The sequence below is a fragment of the Fringilla coelebs genome (genome assembly GCF_963513975.1).
Source record: "Fringilla coelebs genome assembly, chromosome: 8".
Lineage (NCBI taxonomy): Eukaryota > Metazoa > Chordata > Aves > Passeriformes > Fringillidae > Fringilla > Fringilla coelebs.
The window spans coordinates 22,623,324-22,638,275 of NC_140066.1; the positions used below are offsets into that span (position 1 = coordinate 22,623,324).

Below are 14,952 nucleotides of genomic sequence, written 5' to 3' on the forward strand. Positions count from 1 at the left end.
TTGTTCTTCTTTCACCAGGCTATTGAGTCACCCAGGGTAACTGGGTATTTCCCTTTAGCAAGAGATTAATAGATCCCAAAATCTGGAAGGAGGGTGGAAATGGTGGTGGGTCATAGGAAGGACTCATTGCTGACAACTCATTCTCCTTTTAGGGCAGTTTCCTAGCAGCTTTGTTGAACCTGTGGATATTCCCCCTTTGAAGCAGGGAGAAAAACTGTTTGTTTGTACCAATGACTTCACATCTCAAGAGCCAGGGAGCTTGTCATTGCAGAGAGGTAATCTCCATTCCCTTCCTTTGCTTTGCACCTCAAAAGCCTCACCTGTCCTTCTGGATGGATGAACCTAGTCACAGCCTCCTGCCTAGAGTGACAGAAGAAAGAGGTGAATCTCCTAATTCCTCATGACATGGGTCATGTCAAATCCACCATGGTCGTCTAGGCTTTTGCCATTTGGATACAACTTTCTCATGATCTGTCATTACTCATGAAACTCCAAAAAATGGCATTACCTGATCAGAGTAAATTTACAATTGCCTCTTAACTGACCTCTGATCTCCAAATCTTAGACTTGCATTTGGGGGAGAATGAAAGCTTCGATGCACCTGCACAGCTTTGCAGCCAAACTGTGTATCTTAGATGTACAAAAAGCTGCTGATACTTCATGCCTTAATCCCATCCCGTGCTTGTATGCATCCCTAGCATGCACTGTGCTATAACAGAGTGCCAGGCCTCACCCACAGCCAGGAGGAAACAGGGAGAGGCAGGAATAAGAGTTGTGAAGCGATAATGAGAACAGTTTTGAACTGTTGTGTCTCATTCTCTGCAGGAGACTTGGTGATCCTGGGAGGGTCCCTGGCCTCCAGCTGGCTCCAGGGCCGAAGCAGCTGGGGTTCCAAGGGCTTCTTCCCATCATCATGTGTGAGGGAGCTGTGCCTTTCAGTTCGGAGACGTCAGCTGTCCCAGAGCCCTCTCCTGGAGGTGCCTGCCTACTCCTTGGGCCAAGCCCAGGCCCTGATGGACCTGTCTGCTCAGCTGGAGGAGGAACTGGACTTCAGGGAAGGGGATGTGATCAACATTATTGGAGTCCCGGAGCCTGGCTGGTTTGAGGGTGAGCTCAGAGGCTGCAGGGGCATCTTCCCAGAGGGTTTTGTGGAACTGCTTACTCCTCTGCGAGCACCAGGAACCTCAGTGGATCCAGAGCCCACAGGGACTTGTGACACCAATGGGACAGTAGAGATGCCCCACAAAGATGACAAGGAGCCAGGGAGTACTTATGGTGTTGCCCTCTATCAGTTCCAAGCCCTGGAGCCCAAGGAACTGGATTTTGATGTGGGTGACAGGATTCGGATTGTAGGCATTCTGGAGGATGGCTGGCTGGAGGGGGAGCTGAGAGGAAAACGTGGCATCTTTCCACACAGATTTGTGAGGCTGGAAGCCTCTGAGGCTTGCATGGAAATGGTGAGTGCTGGGGATCTGCAAGGTGGAGGCAGTTGTGAATTGAGCATCCATCAAGATTCAGAAATCACTTGCTCTGAAACTCCTCCTTTGCACCAGAAAGACAGGAAAAAGGAGGATGGCTCGGTTGCATATCCTGAGCCTGCCACCATTTTGTCTCACAAGGCAGGGAGGTCAGAGGGTCCTCTTGGCACTGACTTGGGACAGGCCTTTCCCAGCACAGGACACCAAGAGCCACATCCTGAAGGCACGGTGGGCTCAGTCCCCTCTAACCACACAAAGTCAGTCAATGGCATTCTCCCCTCTGCTCAGCTGCCTCCCCCACAGGGCAACAGGCCTGGCCAAGCAGGTGAGCTGGAGCCTGAGGGGACTACTTCAGCCACCCCAGGAAACTCAGAAACTCACTCCCTCCCTAAGCATGATGGAGACAGCCCCAGTGTGCCCTTGCAGGCACCCCATTTCCCCCAAAATCCTTGCAGGAGCCAAGCGATTTCATCCGCTAATAGCTGGGCAGCATCCGAGCCCTGGGAGAGCCAGAGCAGAACCCAGGACCTAGACAATTGGATGGACAGTAAACTGGAGAAGTCCAAGCCCTGTTCCAGCTTAGGAACTGCCCAGGTGAGCCTGGACACATGGGCTGGGAGCTGGGGGGAGTGCTGCCCACTTGCAGTGCAGGGGGACAGCTGCACGGACCTGGACTCCAAACTGACGGAGCAGCTGGCCCAGTTTGAGAAGAGCCTGTCAAGTACTGGTGCGGAGCAGGACAAGGTCTCCCGTCACTTCTCCATCTTGGACTACAGCTCTGAAAAGGACATTGTCCGTGGGTCTCCTGAATCTGTGTCCCACTCCAGGCAGGCAGAGAGGAGAAGGGCCCTGAGGCCACCCCCTCCTCGGCCCAGCAGCCTCGCGACAGCCGCTGTGCACACGCAGGGTGGCCAGGTGTCCAAAGGCAGGGCTCTGTCCTTCTCAGTCAAACCCTCCCGGCCTGCACCCCGGCCTCCATCCAGCAACCAGCGGAAAAACGTGGCCCCTGCACAGCTTCAGCCCAGCACCCCAGAGCAGCGGGTGGAGGAGGGATGTGAGGACTTGACACAGGCAGGATCAGCCTCCTCCAGCTCCATCCTGCTGACTCGAATTGGAGAGGTGGAGAGAGATCTGGAGGCGTACAGCAAGACCCGTGCTGAGCTAAGCCTGATGCTGGAGGAGCAGCAGGATGAGCTGGTGAGAGCAGAGACTATGGAGAACCTTGATTTCTGTGACTCCAACATTGAGAGCCTCAGCATGGAGCTGCAGGAGTTGAGAGGTGAGTCTACAACAGCGTGGGATGGGGAATGCTTCAGGAGCGCAGGTGCCTCTGCTGTTTTACAGACACTGTTGAAGGCAGTCTTTTATACCCTTTAATTCATGATTTTGATTATCTTGTAAGTACTGTTGCAGTATATATCATCGTGATTTCGCCTTGGAGAATCACTTTGTCTTTCTCTGGATATCCCTTTGCCCCGATCTTCCTCACCCCCTTTTCCTTCCAACTCTCCCATCTGTTCCAGCCCCACCACACATCCAGAGCTTTCATTTCATCTACTCCCAGTATGTCCGTGATGGAAAGCAAAACTGCTGCTGCAGTTCCAACCCCCCTGCCTCATCTCCTTATCTGTCGGGGAGTGAGCAGCAATTTCAGGGTGGCTTTGCTCATGGTCCTGCAGTTGAGATTTGAGTTGACATAAGTGCTGTGACTGCTCTCAACCTGTCAGGGCACTGGGTTTCCTGTGCTTTCTGCTCTGGGGCTGATACAGACCTGTGGGGATTTGTTATTCATATGAGAAGGGGTGCACAGAAGGGGACTGAACGTGACCTGGGAGTGGGATGGATTACTGGGCAAAAAGTAAAACCTGCCCCTGTGCTCCTGCCATCCATGAAGTCCAGGACAAGAAAATAGGACTAGTCTGTTGGTAACAGCAGCAAAAAGCTTACAATTGTGGCATATCTGTAGCTGAAAATGTGACTTTTGTTCTTGCACCCCAGAAAAAAATTACTCAGGACAGAGGAATTTCCCACGGTCAGCACATTTGGTCTCTGAAACCTGAAGATGCCACATAAAGATCAGTGCTGTTAATTATGTTACACTTGATATTACAGTAGACAAGTGGAAAGATGGAATCACACACATCTTCTCCCACAGTTCCTTCCCAGGCTTCTCCCAGGAGCTGTGACACTGCAGTTCTGTTACTGAAACCCACGACGTGCAGGAAATGTGGGCACTGCATGCAGGAGACGGAGCGAAGTGCCAGCTCCTGCCTGGGAGTTACTCACTCTGACTTCATTGCCTCCATCCTCCCACTGCTTAATCAGCACTGGGGAGCCCAGGCACTTTGCTGCACGGTCATGTCAGAGGCAGAGCACATGGGAATGAAGGCTGGCTGCACCAGGAAAACAGGGTGACAAACAGCCTTCGTGTCAGTGGTGTGCAAAAGGGATGCTTGGAAGGAGGCCTAGAGGATTTGAAGCTAGATGAAATAAGTTGAAGGCAGGAAGAGGAAAGTCTAGGCTGAATCACAAGGGGAATTTTCTGATAGGATGGATCTTGCTAAGAAGTGTCTCCTACTGTCCCAGTGCTTCCTGGCAGAGGACTGATCCTGTGGAACCTGTTCGTTCCTGGAACTAGAAGTTTTAGACAAGAACTAATGCACTATCCTGAGGCATCCTCAAGCTAGTATCCTTTTAGTAGTCCTAGGGGATTTTTCTCCCATTCAGCCAAAGGAAGAGTAGAAAATACGTGGTTTTCTACAGTAAGTGTTTAAAATCATCAGGTTGCTTTTTTGGTGTGTCTTATGAGCACACTGTGGTTTCACTGATCACCAGGCTGGGGCAGGATTAGTGCTTGCCCTCCTGCAGTTGGAGTAGGAGAGTCCGTTGGTTTTATTTTTGTCTTCTACCAGCTGAGGGCATGGGCTCTGCGTTCCAAATATGTGTTGCAAGAACCTGAGACATGGATGACATCTCCAGACTCTCGCTCTCTCTGTCAAGGGCACGTTGTGGTTGTCTCTTGGTTTCTTATAGGAGCTCGTGTTTGGCATGGAAAATTGGGAATATGTTGTGCCCTGCAGTGAGAAGCATTACTGGAGTGTGTAGTTCTATAGCCTTCTGGAAACTTATTTGGTGTGTTGGCACCACACTCCATAACCCAAGTAATCCCTTCAAGCCTGTTCCTGTCAGCGGGTGGACCAGCTGTTTCCCCTGGAGCAGGGAACCATGCAGCTGTGGCTGCATGGCACTGTGGAGGCACTGGTCTGTCTTGCAGGGAGCAGCTCCTTTCCTGAGCTTTATGTGACTGTGGTGAGGGCTGAGAAGAGGATGGGCTCAGCATCAGGGTTCAGCCAGGGGCAGCCTGAAGGCCTCAGTTTGCCCCAGCAAAGTGTGGAGCAGATCCCAGCCTCTTCTAGACCATGTTGTTTCCTCCATGCCATCAGGGGTGGAAAAAAGAAGATCTAGTAGAAGATCTGGTATCCCACCTCTGCTCTGTGGCTTCCTGCGGTCTCACACATGCTCTGTTTCCCTTCCCTGAGGACATTGGTCTCAGGGCAGGGCCTCTGCATGCTCCAGTGCCCTCCTCCTCCCTGCCTCAGAGCTGCCTGTGGAGAGGTTTTGGCAAAGCCGTGGAGCCGGTTTGGGCGGTGCAGGCCTGCCCAGCCTGGCTCACCTCCTCGCTCAGGGCTGGTTACTGATTACTTTGGGCAGCAGGTGGAGGAGGCCAGGGCTGCCAGCGATTGGGCCGCTGCCTTAGCTGGCTGGTTTCAGGAAGCAGCGTTTCACTTGGGACGGGAGTGCTGGAGCAGAGTGGAGAAGCGCCGTCAGCCTGGGGTTGGGCTCGGGGAGCAGAGGGTGAGGGGAGCCGGCCCCTGTGCCACACCCCGCAGGACTATGTGCACCTGTCCTTAGAGGAAACGCTGCATGGAGGATTCGAGACGGGAACCGCGGCTCCTCAGCTGGGAATATGAGGATTGTTGTGCTGTACAGAGACGGGACGTGGCTGGCGGCAGTGACAGACCCAGGGCGACGAGGAGGCCGTGCCCAGGCAGCCGAGGAGCAGACAGTGGCTGGGACAGTTCCAGGACACAGGAGGACATCTCTGTGGACCAACAGAGCAGGAATGGAGACTGCGGAGGTTTTTGGAAGGGACAGATGCAGCACATGGACTGCAGGAGAGCAGACAATGTTTGGGAAGGCAAAAGACAGGATACAGAGGACAGAAACTACAGGGTGTACGAGAGGGAGGGTGTTCAGTACAGAAACTGCAGTTCTGAGATAAGAGGAGGGCGGAACAGAGAGGACAGAGTACCTGGGCAGTACAGGGAGAGAGAAAGGCAGTATGGAGAGGATAGAGGCCTTGGAGACTGTAGGGAGGGGGGAAGGGGGTATCAGGACTACAGAGATCCTAGGGACTACAGTGAGCATGGAAGACATTATAGGAAAAAGGAACTGTGGCACAGGCAAGAGAGCAACTCTGGGGAGTATAGGGAGAGGAGAAGGCAGTATAGAGAGGATGGAGGCAATCAAGTATATAGGGAAGGGGAAAAGTGGTATAGAGATGATGGAGGCCCTAGAGCATATAGAGAGCAGGAAAAGCTGCATGTAGGTATCAGGGACCAAGTCAATGAAGAAGACAGGGAACAGCACAGGAGGCCCAAAGGCCATGTCATGGACCACAGCAGTCCAGACAGAGGTTGTGAAGTTCCTGCATTTGCAGTCAGGTCCTCAGGAGATGGTAGTGTGAATCTGGGGTCAGGTACCTGCTACCCACAGTTCGAGACATGCGTCGTTGACTCCGACGGCTGTGGGGAGCTGGAAGGAGAAGCGCCAGGGCCTGGGGTGCCAGCCAAGAGCAGCAGTGGAGCAGAGCACTCAAGGGTACGCACGGGCCGGCCCGACTGGAGCCAGGTCTGGGAGCAGGAGGTCGAGGAAGCGCACAGGGTGGGCTCTGTGCTGCAGAGGAACAGCTTCTACAGACGGACGGCTCCCAGTGCCCTGCGGCACTCAGAGTTTGTGCAGACCAGGAAGAAAAACCCAGGTACACAGGGAAAGGGGGGGGCAGTTCCCTTGGGTGTGCCTTCACCCTGCCCCGGCACCAGGGCAGCGCTGGGAGTCTGGTACACGTGGGTGGCCAGCACAGCCAGCCTCTCACAGGAAGGCTCCTCCCTGGGACTTAGTGCAATAGCATCATGGTCATCACCCCTCCGTGCAGCCTCTTCAAGGGGAATTTGCAGAGGCCCAGGTGGGAGGGAAGCACAGGTGGCACAGACTCAAGGCTGTCCTTTCTGTTGCTCCTGCATGGTTTTGGTACACCCTAAAACTTGGGCCCTGGTTTGTCTACTCTCTCAGTGCTTTGAGGATGTTCCTCATGAGGGAGAGGGTGAGATGCTGGGGTTATTCCCACTGCCTCTTTATAACCCAGCATTAATAGATTCTGTAGGAACCAATTCCTGACCCTGAGCATGAGTATGGCAGCTGTTCACAGGCGGCACAAAGCAGGAAATTGAATGCTTCAACAGCTTCCTCTGACATACACAGAGAGCAAGTACTCAGAGTTGCATAATTCACCTGGGCACGGTACCCAGGCACCTGCATGCTGGGGGGCTGTCACCAATGGGAATCTCTTGCACCATCACCCTCAGTACTGCAGTGGTCTCTTGCCTGTGCTACAACAGTTGCATTCCCTGTGTCCTGGGTCCCCAAGCCATCTCCAGGTCTGCAGTCCCATCAAATAGCACCCTGGAGCTGCAGAATTACCAAAGTGGAAGGCTTAGGCTGTCTTGGTGAAATCATTCCCTTGACGCTGTGCTGTGTCAGAGTCAGCTGTAGATAGATTTGTGCAGCTTTGCTTGTTGGTGCAAGAATATTGGTGGGGGTTGAGGGGAACTAGCAGGGTGCTGGGGTCTGGGCAGAGGGACAGAAGGAGCCCTTCTTGATAGACAGGCCTCCGTGTGTCTGAAAACTTGTTTGTTCCTGTGCCCCTGCTGCCAGCATCTGTCTCATGTAGCTGTGTGTGTGAATTCTCCATGAAGTGGGATTGAAATGGAGAGGAAAACTGCAACAGCCAAAGTGATGGCAAAGCTGGAGGCAGTGCCTACCTCTGCCTTAGCAAGAAATCTGTCCTCTGGAGATATTTGATTAAGCAGGCTCCAATGGCTGCATTTCTCCACTCTCAGGCCACCCTGTAAGGGTGGGACTTTGCTCAGCTGCATTCCTGGGGTGAGGAAAGGGAGAGGCTTTGTGGTGCCAAGATGTCCAAAGGGCAGCAGGGGAGCCAGGAGGAGGCCAGGAACAGAGTGGGATGGGAAGTGGTCCACAAAGCCTTAGGAGGCTGGAGCAGTGCTGACTTCTCGAGCTTTTGCTAGAATTGAAGGGATAGACTGTGATGCCAAGTGAAAGCCTATGCTCTTCAGGATTATAGGATTCTTCTCCACTGTGGCAGGCTCAGGGGCATGGGAGTAGCTGTGAGAGGTGCAGGGCAGGATGCTCTCATCATCTGCACTAGTGTCTCACAGCAGAACAGGAGAGATGAAAGCTCCAAGTATTTCAAACACTGTCTGTCCATCCTGTGGCCTTTTTCTGGCTGCAATTGTCTGCTACTTTCCTCCTTTTGCCCTGCTGCGGCACAGTGCTGGATCAGCAACATCTCTCCTTGTCATGTACTGCTTTGCTGCTGTAGCTGCCTCAATGTGAGATCCCACCAGCACCTCCCCAAAAGAGCTCCCATTGTGCTTGGCAGCAGACACCTCCTGTGCAGCTGGCAGGCAAAAGTCAGCTCTGGTTCTCCCTCAGTGTGTGCTCCAGGCACCTTTTCTAAAGCTGTTTACTTCTCTAACAGGTTCCTCCTCCATCCACTGAGTAACAGAATTTGGGACTTTAAAGCTCCAGTAGAGATCATGGAATCGTAGAATGGTTTGGGTTGGAAGAGAACTAGAGGGGCATCTAGCTCCAGTGCCCCTGCCATGGGCAGGGATGCCACACTCTAGATCAGGTTGCCCAGGGCCCCCTCTGGCCTGCCTTGAATACTTCCAAGCCAGTAAAGATGATCTTTTCTGTTTGCAGGGTTATCACACTTCTTACAGATTTCTGTACAGTGTAACTGGGTGACATCTGCTTGGTTAGAGCTCCTCTTCTGGGATAAGACTCAGATGTGACTGCCTGACACATCAACAGGAGAACCCACCTGTCATAGTTCTGCTGCTTAGTCACCATCATTCTTAAAGGTTTTGCATGCTAATGTGTTGCATTTTAGCTCTGAACCCCAACCTTTTTCTCCTAAATTAGAGCTTTTTAGTTGATGGATATTCTTCTCAGGCAGGTACTGTAATTAAGTAATTTTTCAGTCTTCAATTCTTTGTAGTGAATGTAGTCTTAAAATACCCATGTCAAAGACTCACAGAAAGACTTTAAGTGTTTATTCTTCCTGATGCTCACTCATTTTTCAGTTCAGACTCTTTTAAAACAGTGGACTTCAGAGCTGGGTGAGGCATTCTGGGTGGGTGTCAGCACTAGTTTAACTTGCTATGCTCCTGTGCCCTTGTCCAAAACCCCAGTGGACCTCTGCAACAGTCAGGGAACTCCTGTTAAATTTTGTCTGATCAAGCCAAAAAATTACTGCCCAGAATACAATCCTGCATGTGGCTGTGTTTCTTGTTCCCGTTAATACACTAATGCGTTTGTCTGCATTAAACCTGCTTGGTTTGAATAATTCTATCTTATTCAGGGTACCCTGGATCACTCAGTGACTCATATGCCTCATCTTTATTTGTGATCCTATTGAATTGATCCTCACTTCTCTACATGACAGCAGTGATTTTCCATTTACTCTATTATGTGGGATTAACTAAATCCAGTCTCTGGAGAACCTGTTTAGAAATGCCTTCTTTTCTGGATAGTCTCCACTCCACTGGTAGTGGATTTTCAAAGTATTTTTTTGTTTTTTGGGGGTTTTGTTTGTTTGGTTTTTTCTCTTTTTGCTTTTTAGAAAGAAATAAGCAGAAAATTTATTGTATAATTCTACCTTTTTGCCAGGTTTGCCAAAAATCGTACTCTCTCTGCTACTTGTGGGATTGTGTCCTTGTAGGATTTTCTTTGTCCTGGACGGAAATAAAGGTCCATTATAAAGTACTATTTTATTTCCTCATTTAAAAGATGAAAACTGAATTCTACCATCCTTGGATTTTTCTTGATGTCTTTCTTTTCTCTTTTTTCTGTGGTGTGTCTATTATCTACTATCTGACTTACTATATTCATTTATATATTTATATTTGCTGTCGTTATTGAAGCACAGATGCAGGACAGACTTTTCATCAGTACTGTTCTCTTAATGTTTTTTGGATTGTATATTTAAAACATCCTTTTTAAGAACTTTCAGCTTTCGTTCTTTTATCTGTCAGTGGTTTTGCTCCCATTTTTTTTATGCCCTGCCTCCATTTTAGCAGCTTAGTTCTTTTACACCATCATATTACTTCACTTTTTTCTATATCAATGGTTGGAATCATCCTCTGGTCACACTGAATGCCATGGGGCTGGTCTGGGCAACCGGAGGCGGTTTGGGGCCATGGTTGTGGCATAGAGGCATCCCAGCCAAGCTGTGCATTAGGCATGTTTGGGACACCAAGCCGCTCCAATGGCCCTGGAGAACCATCCCTGTTCTGCCCCTGTTCAGCTCCCTGGTGTATTACCAGTGTCTGGAGTAAGAGTTTTCACCCCAGCCAGATCCTGCTCCTGGCAGCCAGTTTAGCCTTTTGCTTAGATTAATTATTCCCTGCCCTAGTTTCATCGCTCCCCCCTCTCATGGTCGGCAGTGGCTCCTCCCCTCCTGGCCTCCACATACTTCAAATATTTGCAGCTGGTTTGTTTTGTCCTGAGTCACTGCTTGACTGTGCTGAGCTGTGGGCCCGGGGCCGGGCTTGCCTCGCGGCTGGGAGCAGCCCCGTCGGAGATTGCTGGGATTGTCCTGGGCGCTGATGGGCGGCACGTCCCTCTCCAGGGAGCGTTAGCGCCTGCGGGATGCTGCCAGGTGAGCCCTGAGGAGCAGCAGCTGGGGGGCGAGCCCTGCAGCGTGGGGGACGTGCATCCCGTTGGATCTGGTCTTTGCGGGTCAGCTCTGCTCCCAGAGCGGGGCAGGAAGACCTCTAATTGCATGTGTGCTCCCACTAGGAGGTTGGGTAATGGCAATTCAAAGTTTTTGTTAATTTTAAGAAAGTTGATGACAGCGGCATTTCTCAGACGAGCAGGATGAGCCGTATGATTGCAATGGCAAACCACAGCCTCCCCAGGAAGGGCAGGGGTGGGAGTGTGCTCCATCTCACACCTCTTTGCCAGGGCTGGGTTAGGAGCTGCTCTCATGGGTCCAGCAGGGGTACTAGCCAAGCTCAAAAGCAGGTGCGCCTGGGAGGCTGTCTCAGACCATCAAACCGAGGAGAAACAGAATCTGAATCTCTGAAAATTGTGATTGAGAACATAGTTTTTGGAAGTGTATTTCTGAATGCCTATTTGGCAACTGTGTCATGGGTAAACATAAATTTGTCACTGGATTGGAATTTGTTGGCTTCATTAAAAATACGAGTCATATTCCTGCAGGCCAGCAAAGCCCATTCAAGCTGTGGTGTATGTCTTAGCATCTCCAAAGCTGATGGGCATGATGAATCAAATTGAAAGGTAACATCTAAATAGAAAATCTGTGGATTATAATGGAGATGTGTTTAAAAAATACTTACTAGATGACCAAAATCTACAGCTGTGAAATTGGTGGGTTTAGCTACCTGCTTAATAAGCTTCATTTAGGGAAAGCTGATATTAGACATACAAGAATGTATAACAAACAAGAAAAAATAAGCTCATGACAATTAACAGAGATAGTATGAAATGCAAAAAGTGAGAGTTTTTAAATGTATCAGAAACAAACACTAAGTAATATATATTCGTCAGATATAAGAGCCAAATATTACAAATAAATTCTGTATTTGAATATTTTGAGCTGTAAGTGTTTGGAAAGAAGTAGGACAACTTTTGAATTCATAGCTGAAGGAGGATGCTGGACTAGTGATAAACAACAATAGTTCTAGGAGACTTGACTGAATGTAGCCTTGTTTTTGAAGAAGTCTTAAAATGTTCAGAAAGAGCAAGAAGGCCAGAGGAGAATTAATTTGTATGAGTTTTCAAAATCATGCAAATACTGATACAGTGTAAGTGGGTGGAACTGATGCCCAGCATTGTGCCAGGTCATCCAGGCTGAGCTGATAACTACTGTGGGCTCAAAATCTGTGCAAGGAAGGTTTTAATTTCCCTTCCATAGGCAGGGACTTGAGACTTGCCAAAGAAGGGTGTCATGGAGCTGGCAATCTCACAAGTGTGGGTTGAATCCTTGCCACAGGGTTCTTTCTGTAAGGGCCTGACCTAGATTTACTTGCCTGGGGTTTTCTTGGTGGAGCGTGGGGAGCTGCTGCATTTGCCAGCAGCACTGGGCATCCCCAGCTCTGTTTTGGGGAGCTGGAGCCAAACACATGGTGTGACTGCAGTTTAGCTATGGCTAGGGCTGGGAGCACAGCAGGGTTGTTTGGTGATGCAGAAAACTCCCGAGGTGTCTCGTACAAAACTTAGCGTGGTGGCATTTTTCCTGGGGCTAAATATAAAATCCTGTTCTTAGACCAAAGAAAATGTAATATTTTCCATTTGTCTTCCCAAATGCTGCTGTATGGGTCATTTCTGGCTGTGAGTTTGGCTTGTCTTAATTTTCAAGATTCTTCCCAGCCCACCCCATGCAGTAGTACCATCTCACCACCCACCCCTCTGGGTTTCACACACCTGTTTGCATTGCAAATTAACACCTTCCTGTTCCGTCCAGGCTGCCTTCCCACTTGAGCTTGCTCTCCTGCAAAACAAGTGCCATGCCTTCTTTAAAATAACTCATTTGTTGTTACTTCATGGACTCCCTGAGCCACAAAGACCTGCTGACAGTATTACCTTAGTGTTTAGTTGTGCCTGCTGCACGTTTTTCTGCTCGTATGCTGTTCAGGCTCCCAGTGCTGTGTCTGTGGATATCCCTGTGGGCGTTTGTGGAGGACCTTGCACAGCAGGGCCCAGTCTGCTCCTGAAACTTTGCAGATGCTGTGGCAATGCAAAGAGCAAAACCAGTTAAACCCAGCATCTGCTCTGAGGCTCTCCTTGTGGATTCCTGCTGCATTTGAGTTGATAAAGTTCATCACTGGGGACTGCTGGAAAGCCAAGGCAGGCTCTGATGGGGTTAGGCTTAAGAATACTTGCCAGTAGGAATCAGTGAGGGCTTTTCTTCCCAGTGATTGCCTACTAAATGAAGTGCTGGTTGTGTCACTGAATCCTCCTCCATGGAGCTGGTTGTTTTGCCTCTCCCCAGGCTTGATTTCAAGGCAGGGCAGCAGAGATGCCAGCTTAGAGAGACAGATATCTTCCCTCCCACATTGAGGGCATCTGTGTTTCAGCTGGGTTTCCCATTTGCCAGGCTGGCACTGGAAATGATTTTGAAGTTGTTATTTCTGCAGAGAGGCACAGTGGTTCATCCTCAGCTTGGATAGCTCTAAGAACTTGCTGTTTGTTGCTGATGCTCCTGGTTTCTGCCAAGGCTGCTCTGCAATGGAAGGGCCAAAAGGGCTGGCATGGTTTCAGATAATCATGGGCTGAGTCAGTGTCTCAGTTTGGGTGTCTTTTCTTTCTTGGATTGTTTTGGTGTGAAGACCCTGGCCTGGGGGAGCAGTGGACAGGATGCTTAGGCAGAGGCAGCAATTTTCCCGTCCCACGTTTCATGCTGCCATGCTGGGTACTGCCATCACCCCACGTAGCACGGCCGGGGTCTGCTTGCTGCCTGCCCCACTCCTGGGCAGAAGCGGCTGGGAGCAGGGGGGTCTCTTAGGGCTGTGCACAGTCCATACTGTGGTACCAGGGTAAGTCCCCAGCCCTGGGATTTAGCAGGGCTGAGCCTCTGTTGTCCGACGCTATCACTGGAGAGGTCAAGGACCTCTGGAAGTGCTTGTCCTGCAAAAACATTCCTAGAAACGTCTGAACTGGGGCATGTCTGCAGCTCTAAAAGAATTCTGCGGATGGAGGGCAGCTGGGGCTCCGTAGCAGACGGCGCATTTGTGGCATCAGCCATTGACATGAAATGGGGTACCCGAGGCAGGCTGGCGCTGCAAGGGGCTTCGTGCTGCCCTGAAATGGGGGAGCCCCGAGTGTTCCTGGCCTCGGAGGGGTGACCAGGGAGGGCGCGGGGGGAGCGCTGTGGCCGCGGTTTCGGTCCGGAGGCGCAGCCTTTGAACGCGGGCAGGTGGGGCAGAGAGCGGCGGGGCCCAGGAATCCGCGGGGGGATGAGAAGTCTCAATGGAAGCGAAGGGGGCTGGGCCGGCCTGAGGCCGCAGGTGGCACAGAAAACCAGGAGGAGAGGCGGCCGCGGGGGTTCGGACGGGGCCGAGGAGCGCGGCCCGCAGCCCCGGGCCCTGCGGGCGGGGCGGCCCTGCCCGGCCGCGCTGGCCGGGCTCCAGCTCCGGGCTTTGCCGGCGGCAGCCGCGCTGCGATGCCCGGGGCCCTCCGCGGCCATTGAGATGGAAATGCCCCGGGCCTGGAGAATGGAGACCCTGTTCCCAGCCTGAGGGAGGGGCGGCCGCCATTGCCTAGCGGGGGCTTCCCTCCGTGTCTGCCGCTTCCCGGAGCCGCGGCGTGGGAGAGGAGCCGGGCCCGGCCGGCATCAGGGCAGACCGTGTGGAGCAGGTTTGTTGCCCGCCGTGCCGGGGCCGGGGCTTTGCGGCGCTCCTGGCGCTGCGAGGGTGGGCTGTGGGAGCAGCCGGGTCTCCCTGCAGCCCTCGGGATGGTCTCTCTGGAAAGGCCCTTGGACTCTCAGTAGTGCTGTTTCTCAGTCTCATGGGTTACATATGTAGCAGTGCCGGTGCTGTTTGTCTCCTGTACTTGTATCCTTGCTGGAGCATGCTGATCTCGATTATCTGTCTTGCAGAGATGACTCTCCTGTCTGCCCAGACACCATCCCTGGAGCCATCCTCAGCCGCCACTGAGAGCGCAGAGCAGAGGATGCTGGAGAAGAGGACCAAGGTTATTGAGGAACTGCTCCAGACAGAGCGCGACTATGTCAGAGACCTGGAGATGTGTGTGGAGAGGATCATGGTGCCCCTGCAGCAGGCACAGGTAGGAGCTGGGAAAGGAGGGGACACTGTGGTGCAGCACGGGTGGATTGGGGTGAGAATACTGAGTCCGTCTCAGAGGGGACTACGCAGTACGGGAACCCACAGAGGAAATTAAAGCCATTCTGAGGGGAGGAGAGTGGTTCCCACGGTTCCCTGCACTTGTTGCAATAAGCCCATCTGCTTTGAGATCCTGCTGAACCCTCATCCTTGCTGGGACTGAGAGACCTGGCAGCAAGTATCATACACTGAATTTTTTGGTGCAGGAAAAGTTTCTCTTTGTTTGGTTATAGGTTAAATTCATT

General features: G+C 51.6%; 1 protein-coding gene across 5 annotated transcripts in view; it reads left to right on the plus strand.

Annotated features, from left to right (window-relative positions):
- DNMBP (dynamin binding protein) overlaps positions 1-14,952 on the plus strand; it is a 33,389-nt gene that overhangs the window by 10,580 nt on the left and 7,857 nt on the right. For 3 of the 5 annotated variants that reach the window (XM_084210224.1, XM_084210226.1, XM_084210225.1), the window contains exons 3-5: positions 153-275; positions 826-2,757; positions 14,464-14,651. In XM_084210224.1, coding sequence (XP_084066350.1) covers positions 153-275; positions 826-2,757; positions 14,464-14,651 — 2,243 coding nt within the window. Of the gene's footprint in view, positions 1-152; positions 276-825; positions 2,758-10,380; positions 10,504-14,463; positions 14,652-14,952 lie in introns of those variants that run through there. The other 2 variants (XM_084210227.1, XM_084210228.1) reach the window with 2 other exon arrangements.